General features: G+C 39.0%; 1 protein-coding gene across 2 annotated transcripts; it reads right to left on the minus strand.

The window, feature by feature from the left end:
* Nucleotides 1–525: 525 nt before the first annotated feature.
* Nucleotides 526–16,843, minus strand: LOC104443460 (O-glucosyltransferase rumi homolog). 2 transcript variants are annotated; one of them, XM_039312483.1, is made up of 5 exons: nt 16,401–16,843; nt 2,475–3,085; nt 1,908–2,100; nt 1,724–1,788; nt 526–1,424 (listed from the first exon to the last, which is right to left on the minus strand). In XM_039312483.1, the coding sequence occupies exons 1-5, from the start codon at nt 16,545–16,547 to the stop codon at nt 992–994; spliced, it is 1,449 nt and encodes a 482-aa protein (XP_039168417.1). In that variant the 5' UTR covers nt 16,548–16,843; the 3' UTR covers nt 526–991. The 2 variants fall into 2 exon arrangements, with proteins under 2 accessions (XP_039168417.1, XP_010055164.2); XM_010056862.3 differs by having other exon boundaries at nt 526–1,571; nt 16,401–16,840.
* Between the last annotated feature and the right edge of the window lie 363 nt (nt 16,844–17,206).

A 17,206-nucleotide genomic window follows, 5' to 3' on the forward strand; every position in this document is an offset into this window, starting at 1 on the left:
AAAATCTTTATTAGGATTTTTTCTAAAATTTAATTGGTAGAAAACAAAATGGGCCTGCATATGAAGTTTGATCTATATAGGTTAGTTGCTAAGGTATAATCATAAAGTTGCTTTTATTGCAACACAAGTCAGTACCTAAATTTCGTACTTCCCATCCTTTAAAGGTAAATTGTACAAGTGTCAATATCACTAGAGCATTAAATGCTACCGCTGTCACTACTGCCGTTACTCATAAGTGCTAGGCGCCACCCTTAAAAATACCTTTATTCATCCGCGATCGATCTGTACTCTCAAGCCATTTTCTTTGCAACCAATTTGCATGCCAATTTTTATACCATGTTGGACTCGTTGGTGTACCAACAATAGACTAATCGCATCCAACAGCGATTGGCCACGATTGCCACCATCATGTACACCCACCTCCGATCTTGGTCAACCTTGTGCCGTGTATCTTTACTAGAAAAAAAAAATCCATGCAACAAATGATGAAATAGGTAGACATCCGATTGCTCTCATGCAAATATCTACTTGAATAAAATTTCATATGGAAAACATGTGATTTTCAGGATTTCAAAGTACAATAAGATAAGAAAGCCGTTGAATTCATGAGAGATGAATGTGACCATATAGGTGGGAAATTTGGAATGAACCCTACCATACCACGAAGAGTAAGAATTCCTTGAGCGTGGGCCAAGTTCATCGCACGAATGGGCTCGAGGTCTAATTTTTTAGAAAATGATTCTGTACTTTTTGCACGAACTATTCACAAAGTGGAGCCCTATTCATCCGCGCCTGTGGCCATCATGCACAGGCTAACCGACAAGGAAGTGGCTTCTAAAGGTACGCCTAAAGAGAGATTCCACTTACAAAATGTCTGCTTTAATGTAGCTGCTCGCTTCTGTGTTCTCATCGTTTCTAAGGTATAAGTGGACTGACAGTGGAAACTAACGTGTCCAACTTTCGTACTCTAATGATGAAATATCCGCGACCATCAAGAGGACGTGCGCCTATTGAAATCTCTCCAGTACCGAGCTTCTTCCATCTCCACTCGCCTGGTCACCTTCTCTTTTCTTTCCTGGAGAGCTTTGAGCTCGTCGGGTTTGTAAGGGGGCGGCAACGAGCACGGCGGCACATCGCTAGGGGACATCACCATGGAATCGTCCATGAACTTCCTGATCGAGCCGCCGAACGGGCAGGCCATCGCTTCCGAGCACATCTCAACCGCCCCCCGAGGCACCTTCGTCTTGAACTTCAGGAGCTTCGCGTACTCGCTGAGCAGGTGGAACATGTAGTCGTACACGTACTTCATCTTCACGCTCTCGGCGACGTACCTCCGTCCGTTCTCTCCGATGGCCTCCGCCTGTGCAGGGTGCTCGTTTCCCCATTCCACGGCGTACTTGATGTCCCTGCACTTGTTATGGGGCCTAATGGGCCAGTAATGGTCCAAAGGGATCAGCCCTCTTGAGTAGATATCATAGTAGTCCGGCTTTACCCGCAATGTCATGGCATCGCATGCTAGAACATACTTCTGACTAACCGACCAAGCGATTCCTTCAATGTAGATATTATACCTGCTCCATGTTTATAGTTCATGCAAGCATATTCAGTTCATGACTAGGCCATGCGACGCGATCTGGAACACCGACTTCACCGACAACTCATTTACAAAGAGAATGGGAGGGGAATTGTAGACCAACGAAACGGGAAATTGTTACTGGCTTACCTGTGAGTGCATTGATCTTCTAGATTCGAATGCTTAAATCTTTCCGCTCTTTCGCGACCCCAGTCCTGGAAAAGGCATCAAGTTTCACATTTTAGTGTCATAACTTTAGTGTCCGATCCAAGTAACAATAGGTAGCACCGACCAAATTGAATAAGGATCAGTTATCGTCAATGTTTCATTGTACCTGGTTATACACGCGAGCTTTCCAATCGATTTCTTTGCTGTCATTGCACTTGAGGAGTTCACCCCTGCCTCGAGAAGTAGTTGGGTTGCCTTTCCAGTAAGCATAGGGCTCTCTATCCTTCCATGGCATCATCTCTGCCTTCTCTTTTATGGCTGATAATGTGCTTTCCCATGGCTTTATGTTCACCTCAGGCCTACCACATAAAACGTGCTTGAATGAGACCCTTCCCACTTTGTACATGATGCTTTTCCGTAAGAGAGGATTAAAAGATGCAAAAAGGTTGCTCAGTGGAACTGCTTTCGCAAATTCCCTACGAACTATACAGGGACCCGATCATCTTTGGCTGAACAGTTGAGAATGAACCGAATTGGTGCGGTGGGTTGAATGCATCGAGCGAAATCATGCATTTAGAGCTTATTATGCTGCACTTATCCACCGAATCTGCTAGGACACGGGCTAAACCTAGCTCGAACAGCCGACCGTTTAGCTAGTAAAAAAATGCTCTCGCTTCTTAGCACTATGACAAAAAATTAAAGAAGATGCAACGCTAAAGGAGCGAGTTATTACCAACCCCAGAAGGACCAATCAGGGAACGGAATGTCAAACGCCGTGTGGTGTCCACAGTAATGAAATAATGGCGGGATCTTGGTGCCTTTCGAGCCCTTGTAATCTTCCTTCTTGATCACCAGTCGGTCTCCGCTTTGGAACATCAGTTCCAAATCCGGCAACTTACCAGGATACAACCTCGCGAGCTGCGCGATCCCCCAGAATGTGAACTCTTCTCTCGTTTGGTATGCAGGCCTGAACTTGTCCAGATAGACTTTCCCCTTGTGAACCACGATCCTAAAATGCGCAGTCCTCTTAATGCCCTCCAACATCTCTCTCGTGATTCCCACGGCCTTCCAAGGCCGGAGATCCTCGTGGATCCACCGGAAGTACTCGGGACATACCTCGGCGTCTATATTCTTGGTCTCGTGTTTCAAGGGATAATCCAAGGGGCATTTTTGCTTCGTGGTTGCATTCGGGCACTTGATCGGGAACTCTTTTTTCGCAGGCTCAGGTGGAAACTCGGTTTTCGGAGACTCGGGAGGAAACTCGGTTTTCTTCAGAGATAATTGCGCAGAGCTTTCGTTGGCGGTAGTCTTGAAAATTGAAGCGCCTGGAAAAGTAAAAGTAGGCTACAAACCACCCAAAAAATAAAAAAGGAGGTTAATTCAAGGATATGGGATTAGCTGATATGTGAGATCTACAAAGTCATGAAGAATCTCAGTATCTGCGTAACATTAGCAATATCTATGGCTGCCAAAATCAAAACAAACAGATGAAACATGAAAAAAGAAGAAGGAAAATCCGAAATCAATGTATCGAGAGGGAATGACTGATGTGCAAGGAAACCACACGTTATTTGGTCGTGGGCCATCCATGTTGAAGTAGTTAACTTTCAGTTTTTATGTGTCAATAGTGGAGTCCTAGTCAATAAGAAGTGGCTTGTTTTTAGGAGTTAGTTTCTACACATGTTCTGGTTAGTGGGGTATGTTAGTGGGTCTTTGTTGTTGTTGTTTTGTAGCTATTTTCCTGCAAAGTTTGTATGTTCTGCCTATTATATAGACTTTGTTCTGTTGAATATTGTGACGAGAGTTACTCAGCAACTCTCTTGTGTGTGCAACTCTCTTGTGTGTTTTCTTCTCTGAGTTTATTTGAGTAAATTTCAACAGTGGTAAGAGACACAACAAGAAAAAAAAAGTGTTCAAAAGGAGTCTTGAGTGATCAAACACGAGAGCGGTAGTGGTTCTTCTTTGCAGCAGCAGTGATGGCCACAGAGAACTTCGTACAGCCTGCTATACCTCGCTTTGATGGTCATTATGACCATTAGAGTATGTTGATGGAGAATTTCCTCAAGTCTAAGGAGTATTGGGTGTTGGAAATTTCCTATAATATGGGCTTACATTAATTAATTGATTTTCTATTTTAAATAATCGGGTCAATGGATATTCTAATATCTATTAAACCCTAAAGTGATATGATTGAATTGGGTATTGGTATCTATTGTTAACGGGCCTAATTGAAAAGCAAAATATAGTGCAATTGTATTTGATCAGCTCATAATGGGAATGGCCCACCGACACGCCTGCTGACAGATTTGCTAAGTCCTCTCTAGCCTATAAAAGGGTAGGTTATACCTATCAGTTGCTTTAATCCCATTGAAAGCTGCTATATCGAAATAGGTCATAGAGAGGAAGATCCGGTATTCCAATAGATCCCTAATTATGAGAGTGATCTAGTTTTCTTCGAGTGAAGCAATGGCTTAAACAGGTATGCTTTAATTCCGTTGTATTTATTGATCTTGGTGTTTTACAATCATGTATGGATCCGTTTGTGCTTAATTGATTAATTGTTTATGAGAATAATTTTATACATGTGGTATCAAAGCCGATCGTATATGATTGTAGAACCCAAATTTTTTTTTCTTTATGGACAAATTCGAAATCCTCTTCTTTGAGCCGAATATAGGCATTATTTTTTTGTGTATATGTTTTGCTTCATTAATCCCGTAACCATAGGGCTTTAGTTCTACACGTCAAGATCTTTCCAACCATATATAATTTTCATAATTTCGTTCAAAATTGAGAGAGAATTTTGAATTTGAAATTCTAGGGTTTATGCATGAAAAAGTTCTAGAATTTTCGAATTACTTGCAATTGATTGATGTTGGATGCAAATAGTTGCATGGTATTGTTATATATTTGTTTTAGTATCCTTTTGTTGTATTAAATTGAGTTTTTAGGGCTTAAATTTAAGAAAACCTAATTTTCGGCCATGGGAGGCTTGGATCCGAAATCTTCAAGCTTGTATGTGGTGGATTTGGTTAGTTTTTCTCCATTTAATTAAATCTAGTTAATTTAATTGATGTTATAAGCAAAACCCATGAGGAAATTTCATCAGAAACCATGTTAATTTGTGCCTTTGGAGCTTCGGGTCGAAACTGGGTCGTGCGACCCGATTTGCAGAAAATTTGGGACCCGGCTGGAGGTTGAAGAAGACCTCCAGCCGGGCCGGGCCATCGAATTGGGCTCACGCCCATTAAAATTATAAAAAAAAAGGGGGTCCTGGGCGTAACCCAGAACCATAAACAAATTAAAAGGTTCTGGGCTCACACCCATGAACCAAAGTAGAGAGGTTCTGGGCGTGAGCCCAGAACCAAAATAAATGGGTTTGGCCCTTCTTCTTTTTAATTCGTGGCCCGCCCGCACAGCTTGGGTGTGGGCTGGGCGCAGGTAAGGGTCCGCGGGTCAGGCCCTGCGATCCGATTAGGGCTGCTCGCAGGTTCTTGGCCCGCGGGAGTCCGAAATATTAAATTAATATTGTAATGATAATAATAATAATAATTAAAAAAAAAAACTTGTAGCAAAAAAATTTGTTTGAAAAGTGCAATATGATCATTGGAAACACATGTTGTAAAGTGTTTCATATAGTTTGATGAATTTTGGGCATAAATTTTTGAAATTCCATATTCATAAAAATTAATATATACAATTACTCGCCCAAAGGGGGTTATTGTGTATATTAATTTGGAAAATAGCATGAAGTTTATTCCCATATTTAAAAGATGGGGATGTATAATTGAAAAATATTTATTTGCCCAAAGGGGATAAATGTTTTGAAAATTATATGTAATTCCCATCTATGTTGATATTATGGAGATGTATGATTTAAAGGATTTTTCTGCCCAAAATGGATGGATCCTTGACAATTATATGTAATTCTCCTGTTGTTGTTTTATAAATTTCATGCTGGGAAAAATAATGGTGCATTATACACTCTACCCAAAGGGGAGTTTATGATGTACTAATTATTTTTGTTGAGTTGCTTATTGCCCATAATTGATCTTATTGCATTATGTGTGTTAAACAGTTACATTTCTTGTAAATAACAATAATGTCACGGTGGAAATGTTAACTGGATCAAATTTTAAGAGATGGAAACAAGATATAGAGTTTGCTTTAGGCATCATTGATATGAACTTGGCTCTACGTGAGTATGAACCTGCCAGGCCCAATGATCAAACTACTACAGATCAAAAGGCCCATTATGCTAGATGGGAAAAATCTAATCGACTGAGCCTTATTGCTATGAAGAGGTCCATTGCTGAGCATCTGATTAGTGGTTTGCCGAAAGATACGAATGCTAGACAGTTCCTTGAAGTAGTGGGAGAAAGATATAGAGTCTCAAATAAGGCTGAAGTTGGGAACTTGCTAAGTGAGTTAACGAACATGAGGTATGATGCTGCTATGGGTGTTAGAGAATTTATACTGAAGATGGTCCATATTCAGTCCAAACTTAAGGCCCATGAAATTGTTCTTTCTGAAAATTATATTATGCATCACGCCTTAAATGTTTTGTCAGCTGAATTTAGCCAGATTAAAACTGCTTATAGTGCTCAGAATGAGACATGGAGTGTTAATGCCTTGATTACTAAGTGTGTGACTGAGGAATAGAAATTAAAGAAGGAAAAGTATGAGTTTGTCCACTTAACTACCAATGCCAAGTTGAGTTCGTATAGAGGCAAATGGAAGCCTAAGGGGTCAAATGCTCATGACCCAAAGAAATGGCAAGATTTTAGGAAAAATGGGAACTATGGGAGAAATGGAGATAAGGATTTTAAATGTTTTCACTGTAAGAAGCAGGGTCACAAGAGAGCCAATTGCTACAAATTTCGAGCTTGGCTAAAAACAAGAAAAGAAAGTCACCAAGGTGAGTTGTTGGTTTGTTTTGAATCAAATTTGGTTGATGTTCCTTTGGATTCTTGGTGGCTTGATTCTGGTCCTACTGTTCACGTGACTACTGCCTTACAGGATCTCACAAATCTAAGGAGTCAAAGTCTGAGGGAGTCAAAGCTTAAAGTTGGAAACAATACTGGAGTTGATGTGGAGCGCATAGGGACAATTGTTTTGAATTTAGATTCTGGTTTTCAGCTTGTCTTGAACAATGTCTTTTATGTTCCTAATTTTAGGAGAAACTTAGGGGTTGCATGGAAACGTTCCTAAAAAGTGTTTCGAACACTTTTTTGTTTTTTGTTCCTAACAAAAAAAGAACATAAACGTGTTTGGTTGCGTTTCTTCTTTTTTGTTCTTTTGTTCCCCGAACACAAAAAGAACAAAAAAAAAACAAAAAAACTTACTTCTTGTTCCAAAACAATTTTGAAGAAACGTTTCTTCTTCTCTCTCTTCTTCTTCTCTTCTTCTTTTCTTCTTCTTTTTTTCTTCTTTTTTCTTTCGCCGGTCGGCCGTCGAGGGCCGGCGACGCCGTCGAGGGTCGATGACCTCGCCGGATCTGGGCAAGCCCGAGCTCGCCCAGCCAAGGCGAGGCTCCGCCTCGTCGTGCGCGAGCGAGGCCGAGCCTCGCCCAACCACGGCAGGCTTGGCCTCACCGGGCCGGCGAGCCTCGCCATGGTCAACGAGGCTGCGGCCAACCGGCCGAAAAAAGAAAAAAATAAAAAGAAAGGAAAAAATGAAAAATAAAATAAAAATATTAAAAATTAAAAGAATAAAATTTACCAAACATGTTTCGTTCATTTTTTATTTCCGAACAAGTTTACCAAACGCGTTTTTTTATTCAAAATTGTTCCCCTAATGAAACACTTTTTTATTTCTGTTCCTAGAACATAAAAGGAACATAAATAAAAACATGAGCGCCCTTAGTATCTCTTTCTTCACTTGATAAAGTTGGATATTGTCTTCATTTTGCAAATAAAAGAGTGGATTTGAGTTATGATTCTAGAATTATTGGGAATTGTGTTTTGTCTGATGGATAATATCGATTATCCTTATCTCATGATAGACCATATTGCTCTTTTAATGTCAAGAATATTGTTGCTAAGAGATCTTTAATCAAAGATAGATCTTCAATGCTATGGCATAAGCGATTGGGGCATATCTCCAAAGAACAAGTAAAGCGACTTGTCGTGGCTAATATTCTCCCTCCTCTTGACTCAGATGATATTGAGACTTGTATTGATTGTGTGAGGGGAAAATTAACTAAAACAAAGAAGAAAGGCGCTACTTGCAGTCAAAGTCTATTGGAGATAATTCATACTGATATTAGTGGGCCATACTCAACCACCTTATGTGGAAATAAGTACTTCATCACGTTCATTGATGATTTCTCCCGTTATTGTTATATTTATCTAATTAAGGAGAAGACTGATGCACTTGAAATGTTCAAAGTGTTTCGTACTGAAGTTGAGAAACAATTGGGAAAAATTATCAAGATTGTCAGGTCTGATCGTGGTGGTGAGTATTATGGGCGATATACTAAGGCTAGACAGCAAAAGGGACCGTTTGCAAAATATTTGCAGGACTGTGGTATTATCGCTCAATATACAATGCTTGGGAGTCCTGAACAGAATGGTGTAGCTGAACGGCGAAATCGTACACTCATGGAGATGAAACGAAGTATTGGGCAGTTCTAATTTGCCTGAATACTTATGGGGTGATGCGATTAAAACGACCACTTATATATTGAATCGTGTACCTAGTAAATCGGTGCCGAAAACCCCTTTTGAATTGTGAATAGGGAGGAAACCTAGCTTGAATCATTTTCGAGTTTGGGGTTGTCCTGCAGAGGTGAAAATTTATGATCCTTCTCAGAAGAAGACTGAATCCAGGACTACTAGATGTTATTTTATTGCATATCCTAATCATTCTAAAGGGTATAGGTTCTATTGTCCTTCTCGAGGCACTAGAATCGTTGAATCTCAAACTGCTAAATTCCTAGAATTAGATGTTGCATAAAAGAGTTCCTCTCAATCTTTTGAAAGGAAAGAACCAAACAAAACGGTCTCTATTCCATTGCCCATCTTGCATGAAGATTCTATGCGAGATCCCAGCAGAGTGGAAATTCAACAAGATGCAAATACCGAAAATATGGCGATAGATCATCCCATTACAAATGAAATTCCTTAGATGAATGATGCGGCTCCAGAAATGCATGTGCGAAGATCACAGCGACAAAGAAGACCAACACTTTTAAATGATTATCATATCTATCTTGGAGAAGCTGATTTTGATATTGGAAGTGTAGTTGATCTGACGACCTTCAAAGAAATTCTTAAAAGTGATCAGGCAGATAAATGGTTAGGAGCAATGAATGGCGAGATGATGTCCATGTCAACTAATCAAGTATGGAAACTAGTTGATTTACTTGATGGGCATAAACCAATTGGCTGCAAATGGGTATTCAAAACTAAGAAAGACAATAAATGCAACATAGAGAGATTCAAGGCAAGGTTAGTCGCAAAATGGTACACACAAAGAGAATGTATTGATTATAATGAAGTCTTTTCCCCAGTTTCTACTAAAGACTCTTTTCGGATAATCATGGCTTTGGTGGCTCATTTTGATTTAGAGCTTCACCAAATGGATGTCAAGACAGCTTTTCTAAATGGAGATCTGGATGAAGAAGTATATATGCAGCAATCTAAAGGGTTCAAAGAAGTCAGATTGGAGCATATGGTGTGCAAACTTCAAAGGTCCATCTATGGTCTCAAACAAGCATCACGTCAATGGTACTTAAAATTTCACAAAGTTGTGAGATCATTTGGTTTTGAAGAAAATAAGTTTGATCAATGCATCTACATGAAAGTAAGTGGGAGTAAATATATTTTCTTAGTACTTTATGTAGATGACATTTTACTTGCTAGCAGTGATGTTGATCTATTGAATGACACCAAAAAATTTCTATCTACAAAGTTTGATATGAAAGATCTTGGGAAAGCCTCTTTTGTTCTAGGCATTGAGATTCATCGTGACAGATCTAAGAAGGTTCTGAGGTTATCTTAGAAAAGTTATATAGATCGTGTTTTGAAAAGATTCAATATGCAGACCTGTAAGTCAGGTGAAGTTCCTGTTGTGAAAGGACAAAAATTGAGCATAGATCAATGCCCCAAGAATGATGTTGAAAAGGAAGTCATGAAAAATGTTCCATATGCTAGTGCAGTTGGCAGTCTTATGTATGCACAAGTATGTACCAGACCTGATATTACTTTTGCTGTGAATACTCTTGGAAGATATTTGTCGAATCCAAGTCAAGAACATTGGGTTGCAGCTAAGAAGGTGATGAGATATCTATAACGAACAAAAGACTTTATGCTCGTGTATAGCAAAGTTGAGGACCTAAAAGTGATTGGATATTCAGATGCTGATTTTGCTAGTTGTTCAGATGATAGAAAATCAACTTCTGGATATATTTTTATGATGGCTGGAGGTGCTATTTCTTGGAAAAGCACAAAGAAAACCTTGATTACGAACTCTACAATGTATGCTGAGTTTGTAGCGTGCTACGGCGCGTCGGTTCAAGCAGTTTGGCTCATAAATTTGATCTTAGAATTGCGTGTTGTGGACTCTATTGCTAGACCTATGGTGATCTATTGTGACAACACTACAACTGTGTTTTATTCCAAGCATGACAAGATTAGTAATGCGTCCAAACACATGGAGATAAAATATTATACTGTTAAGGACTTGGTCAAAAATGGAGACGTTGTAATTGAAAACATCATAACTGAGTCTATGTTGGCTGATCCTCTAACAAAAGGCTTACGACCTATTTTGTTTAAAGAACATGTAAAGAATATGGGTGTTTTAGAATCTTTTGATTTCTTTTGTTAGTGGGAGTTATATAGTTTGTATTTCTGGATATTATAGTTATATGCAGACTGATAATGCTTTTATGATGTTTATTAAAGCATTTATTTTCAATGATTGTTGTTATTGATTCTATTGTTATCATTTCTCCTGTTGATTGAGAAATGGAAGTATAAAACAGTATCTTTAAACAAATTTTAGTTTAAAGATGACTGGATGTCACTGATTATGAGATCTCATGTTAGATTGTGACATAATTGTGCAATTTCATGTTGTTTAGAAATTGCGCTAATGTAATTTCATGTCGTTGAGAAATTGCATTGAGAACCGATAAGAAATAGTGTATATCTTGATCACATGTTGGCACTATTTCTTACTACACTACTAGGCCCATGATCCATGAAAATTTAATACTTATTATATGTGATTATGGAAAGTCTTATGTTGTGATATTTTCTTAACACATTGATCTCCATAGTCCTATATTGAGGTTATATAGGATTGGATTGGTATTGAGATGCCATTATTAGAATATTATTTTAAAAGTTGTGGCCACATAAAACAAAATTTTAGTTATTAAACCGATAGTGTCATTTTCAATATAAAATCTTTTTCAAAATAAAATAAGTTAATTAATGTAACCCAAGTGGGAGAATGTTGGAAATTTCCTATAATATGGGTTTATATTAATTAATTGATTTTCTATTTTAAATAATCGGGTTAATGGATATTCCAATATTTGTTAAACCCTAAAGTGATCTGATTGAATTGGGTATTGGCATCTATTGTTAACGGGTCTAGTTGAGCAACGAAGTGTAGGCAATTGTGTTTGACTAAAGCCCGTAATGGGAAGGGCCTAGTTGACATGCTGTTGATTAGGGTTTGCTAGATCCCCTCTCTAGCCTATAAAAGGGTAGGTTATACCTATCAGTTACTTTAATTCCATTGAAAGCTGCTATATCGAAATAGGTCATAGAGAGGAAGATCTGGTATTCCAATAGATCCCCGATTATCAAAGTGATCTAGTTTTCTTCAAATGAAGCAATGGCTCAAACAGGTACGCTTTAATTCCGTTGTATTTATTGATCTTAGTGTTTTACAATCATGTATGGATCTGTTTGTTCTTAATTGATTAATTGTTATTGAGAATAATTTTATACATTGGGACGTTGTTACTTCTGGTATTGTCGAACCAGACGAAGGAGCTCGCTGACAAAGCAAAGACAACGTACAACTCGGGAAGCAAAAATTGAAGGATCTTAAAGCCAAAAACTATCTGTTTCAGGCTTTTGACAGATCCATCTTGGAGACAATTCTCTATAAGGACACCTCCAAACATATATGGGATTCCATGAAAAAGAAATATCAAGGCTCGGCAATGGCAAAAAGGCAGCAACTCCAAATGCTTCGTGGGGAGTTTGAATTGCTAAGAATGAAATCGGGAGAAACAATCACGGATTTCTTTTCTCGGACAATGGCGATTGTCAATAAGATGTGAATCCATGGAGATAAGACGGAAGATGTCACAATAGTCGAGAAGATTCTTCGATCTTTGACACCAAACTTTAACTTTGTTGTTTGTTCTATTAAAGAAGCCAAAGATGTTAAAGAACTCTCAATTGATAAGTTGCAAGGATTGTTGTTGGTCCATGAACAAAATTTCTTACAGCAAGAACCAGAAGAGAAGGCATTGAAGGCCTCAACTGCAAATTATTGTTCATCAACAGCAAGAATGAATAGTGGCAAAAGCAGAGGAAGGGGAACCAATGATCATCGCAATTTCAATCAAAAATCCGATGGCTATTTTTCTCGTGATTCTCAAGGTAGAGGACGAGGACGTGGAGGTCGACACTCAACAGTTTTCAGATCAAAGTCAGTAGACAAATCCAAAGTGGAGTGCTTTCGATGTCTCAGGTATGGGCATTACAAATTTGAATGTCAAACTAATTTAAATACACAAAGTATGGAAAGGACTAACTTTGTAGCAAAAAAGGAAGAAGCGGAAATTCTCCTATTGGTGTGTCAGGAAAAGGAGAAAACTTCTTCAAACTTGTGGTATCTTGATACTGGTTGCAGCAACCACATGTGTGGAGACAAGAAATCATTCTCTACATTAGACGAGTCGTTCCGCACCACAGTAAAATTCGGAGACGACTCTACCGCGCCAGCAATGGGGAAAGGGACGGTTGCAATTGTTCCTAAAGGGACTTCAATACATACCATCAAAGAAGTGTTTTATGTTCCAGAATTAAAAACCAACCTCCTAAGTGTTGGCCAATTACAAGAGAAGGGCTATGAAATTACACTTAAAGGAGGTTATTTGTAGAATCCATGATGAGAAATTGGGTCTTATTGCTCGAGTTACAATGACTGCCAATCGGATGTTCCCACTGCATCTTCATAGCACTTCCCACTCATGCTTCGCTGCAAGATTAAAAGAGGAAGCTTGGCTATGGCATTTTAGATACGGTCATCTCAGCTTTGGTGGACTACAGACATTACATCAAAAGAAGATGGTGGAAGGACTGCCCCCAATCACTGCTCCGTCCGATATATGTGAAGACTGTGTCATTAGCAAACAACACCGTGCTCAATTTCCACATGGAAAAGCATGGAGAGCAAAGAAACCGTTGGCGCTGGTCCATTCAGATATTTGCGGGCCAATATCTCTAGTTTCTAATGGAGGTAAACGGTATATTATCACTTTAATTGATGATTATAGCCGGAAGATTTGGGTTTATTTTTTGCATGAAAAATCTGAAGCTTTTGAAGCATTCAGGAGCTTCAAAACACTTGCTGAAAAAGATAATGGGAATCCAATAAAAGTCCTTCGCACAGATCGCGGTGGCGAATACAACTCGGGTGCATTTGCAGATTTTTGTGGGAAGCATGTCATTAAGAGACAACTCACTACAGCTTATTCACCACAGCAAAATGGAGTTTGTGAACGGAAGAATTGCACTATTTTGAATATGGTGCGAAGTTTATTGACAGCAAGTGGAATTCCAAAGAGCTTCTGACCCAAAGCTGTTAATTGGAGTATTCATCTTTTGAACAGAAGCCCGACTCTTGCTGTTATGAATATGACACCTGAAGAAGCTTGAAGCAAACAAAAACCAGCAATAGATCACTTCAGAATTTTTGGATGTATAGCCTATGCTCATGTTCCAGATCAGAAGAGAAAAAAGCAAGATGACAAGGGAGTTAAATGTGTTTTTCTTGGCATTAGTGATCAATCAAAAGCCTACAAGCTTTATGATCTTATAACCAAGAAAATCATCATCAGTCGTGATGTGATATTTGATGAAGAGCAATTCTGGCCATGGAGTGAGAAAGGTGTTGAAGGGCAAATTCCAATGAATTTTGAAGATGATGAAGAGCCCACAACCAGTCGAACCATCACAAAAAGTTCAAAAAGTCAAAACACTACTGCAAAAATTGAAGAACGGCCACATCGTGTTCGAAAAAGACCTGCTTGGATGAGTGATTATGAAGTAACTAGGGCTGACCAATCTGAAGATCCACTTACCTATTTTGCTTTGTTTTCAGATTGTGATCCTACAACCTATGATGAAGCTGTGCAAAAAGAAAATTGGAGAATTGCTATGGATGCAGAAATTGCAGCCATTAAGAAGAATAATACTTGGAAATTGACAGAACTTCCAAGAGGACACAAATCAATCGGGGTCAAATGGTTGTACAAGACGAAGTTGAATAAAGATGGCGAAGTTGACAAGTACAAGGCACGCTTGGTCGCAAAAGGTTACAAGCAAGAATTTGAAGTGGATTATAAGGAGGTGTTTGCTCCCGTGGCAAAACTTGACACAATCAGATTGGTTATTGCATTAGCAACACATAAATTCATGGCCTATCTTCCAATTGAATGTGAAGTCAGCATTCTTGCATGGTGACATCCAAGAAAAGGTATTTGTTGATCAACCTTCTGGTTATGTGAAGCATGGTAGTGAACATAAAGTTTATAGACTGAAAAAGGCATTATATTGGTTAAAACAAGCTCCCCAAGCTTGGTATAATCGCATTGATGCTTATTTTTTGAATGAAGGATTTAGAAAATGTTCATATGAGCATACGTTATTTATTAAAGTTGATGGTGGAATACTGCTTATGGTATGTTTGTATGTGGATGATCTCATCTTCACAGGGAATAATAGTATCTTGATCAACATATTTAAGAAGTCTATGATGGATGAATTTGAGATGACTGATCTTGGATTGATGCATTATTTTCTGGGCATAGAAGTAATCCAATCTGCAGCTGGAATCTTTCTTTCCCAAAAGAAATATGTTCAAGAAATTTTAGACAAATTTCAAATGAAGAATTGCAACTCTATGACCACACCAACTGAGGTTGGATTGAAGCTATTGAAAGATTCTTATGGGAAAAAGGTGAATAGCACACTTTTCAAGCAAATTGTTGGAAGTTTAATGTATGTGACAGCAACGAGGCCAGATATCATGCATGGTGTGAGCCTCATAAGCAGGTATATGGAACGTCCAGCAGAAATACACTTGCAAGTTGCAAAGAGAATTTTTCGCTACTTGTAAGGGACTACAACTTTTGGGCTTTTTTACAAAAAAGGAGAAAAATCAGATTTGTTTGGCTTCATTGACAGTGATTTTGCCAGAGATATGGATGATCGAAAAAGCACTTCTGGCTATGTGTTTATGTTTGGTTCAGGGGCTGTCTCATGGTCTTCAAAGAAGCAGCCAATTGTTACTCTATCAACAACTAAAGTTGAGTTTGTAGCTGCCACTTCAAGTGCTTGTCATGCTATCTGGTTAAGAAAGATTCTTGGAGAACTTCAATTTAAACAACAAGAAGCGACAACAATATATTGTGACAACAACTCAGCCATTAAACTTTCAAAGAATCCAGTTCTACATAGAAGGAGCAAACATATAGATGTGAAATATCATTTCTTGAGGGATCTCACAAAAGACAAAGTGATAGATCTTGTTTTCTGCAGAAGTGAAGATCAACTTGCTGATTTATTCACCAAGCCTCTCAAAGTGTCTACATTTCAAAAGCTGAGAAAGCTACTTGGTGTTTGTTCGTTGGATGTTCCAGATTAAGGGAGGGTTTGTTTTATTCCTTTAAACTGTTGTCTGCAACATCAGTTTAAGGGAGGGTGTTGATGTAGTTAACTTTCAGTTTTTATGTGTCAATAGTGGAGTCCTAGTCAATAGGAAGTGACTTGTTTTTAGGAGTTAGTTTCTGCACATGTTCTGGTTAGTGGGGTATGTTAGTGGGTCTTTGTTGTTGTTGTTGTTCTGTAGCTATTTTCCTGCAAAGTGGTTTGTATGTTCTGCCTATTTTATAGGCTTTCTTCTGTTGAATATTGTGACGAGAGTTACTGCAGCAACTCTCTTGTGTGTTTTCTTCTATGAGTTTATTTGAGTAAATTTCAACAATAGCATCATCATCAACTCGACCACGGCGATTCTGTCTTTAACTGTTATTAGAGAGAAAAGTTATGCAGAAGAAACAAGAAACGGAGCAGCAGATTACTAGAATTAGCATGAGGAAGTGGAGCCATAATGAAACAGGCTCCGTTCTTTCCAGTTACTTTCTAAAAGCAGTTCCATTAGCTCTAGCTTTCTACAAATTCCTTCCTTTCGCATGATGACAAACTGAGATCAACTACAAATTATAACATATTAACCCGAACCCAGAAAAGCTAATGGTCTGGAACGATCTTAGAGTTGCCAAGAACAAGAAAAATCAATCTTTTTGTTTTCCCGAGAAGCTACCGCTTGTAGAAGGTGGAAAACCAACTTGCGGAGGATCAAAAGGGAGGGCGCGAGATGATGATGAAGAAGAGAGACTCACGATGTCTATCCAAGAGATGACGAGCCCAGAGAGAAGGACCACCGTGAAGAGGACGAAGACGGTAGCGGAAGCAGCGGAAGCCCAAGTCTTCACCGGCCTCCAAGCTTTGCCGCCGCAGCATCCGTGCGAGCTGCTCTGCTCTTCCATGGACGAGAGACCGACCAGCTTACTGTTCCGGCGGCAGCAGCAGATGCAAGCAACCTGTTAATAAGCCTCGAAACGACAGAGATATCATCCCAAAAATCACTGTCATCAAATTCATAAACGTCGTTATACTATACTGGAAGCATGGAAAATTCCAGTCGTACGAAGCATGGAAAATTCCAGTCGCACGCTCTTCCCCGGTGCGCTCAAGAAATTTCCCCCAAGGGACCAGGCGTTCAACTGAAGCCACATAAATGGAGGAAACAAAAGAAAATGGCAAAAAATCGAAAGCTAGGATGTGGACGGGTTGGAATCGCGGGCATATTCTGGCTTTTCTTTCTTGGATTTCTACGTACGCACCGGGCTGGTTCGCGGGGCATTTATTTTTACTAGGTAGAAGTACACCCCAAATACCAAAACTTGGCACGGAGAGATATTTAAGTGTCAAAACTTTGGAAAGATACACTTAGGTCTAAAATAGGAGTAAAAATGATCATTTATGTGCCACTCCGGTCAAAATCCGATCAAATTGCTGACGTGATAATTTTCCGACGATGTGAGTGCAAAACAGCGTCATTTTACACGCTGACGTGGCGAAAATACAAAAACGATATCGTTTTATCTCGATGTGTAAATAATTAATATAAAAATTAATGAAATTA

Source organism: Eucalyptus grandis, chromosome 5 (assembly GCF_016545825.1).
Source record: "Eucalyptus grandis isolate ANBG69807.140 chromosome 5, ASM1654582v1, whole genome shotgun sequence".
Classification (NCBI taxonomy): domain Eukaryota; kingdom Viridiplantae; phylum Streptophyta; class Magnoliopsida; order Myrtales; family Myrtaceae; genus Eucalyptus; species Eucalyptus grandis.

What these genes read in the sequence shown, in the direction of transcription:
- LOC104443460 (XM_010056862.3), bottom strand. Translation starts at nt 16,547, where the DNA reads ATGGAAGAGCAGAGCAGCTCGCACGGATGCTGCGGCGGCAAAGCTTGG. An exon ending in AAGCTCGCGTGTATAACCAG is followed by an intron (nt 1,789 to 1,907) that starts GTACAATGAAAC and finishes TGCCTTTTCCAG; the next exon opens with GACTGGGGTCGCGAAAGAGC. An exon ending in GAAGATCAATGCACTCACAG is followed by an intron (nt 1,572 to 1,723) that starts GTAAGCCAGTAA and finishes AACATGGAGCAG; the next exon opens with GTATAATATCTACATTGAAG.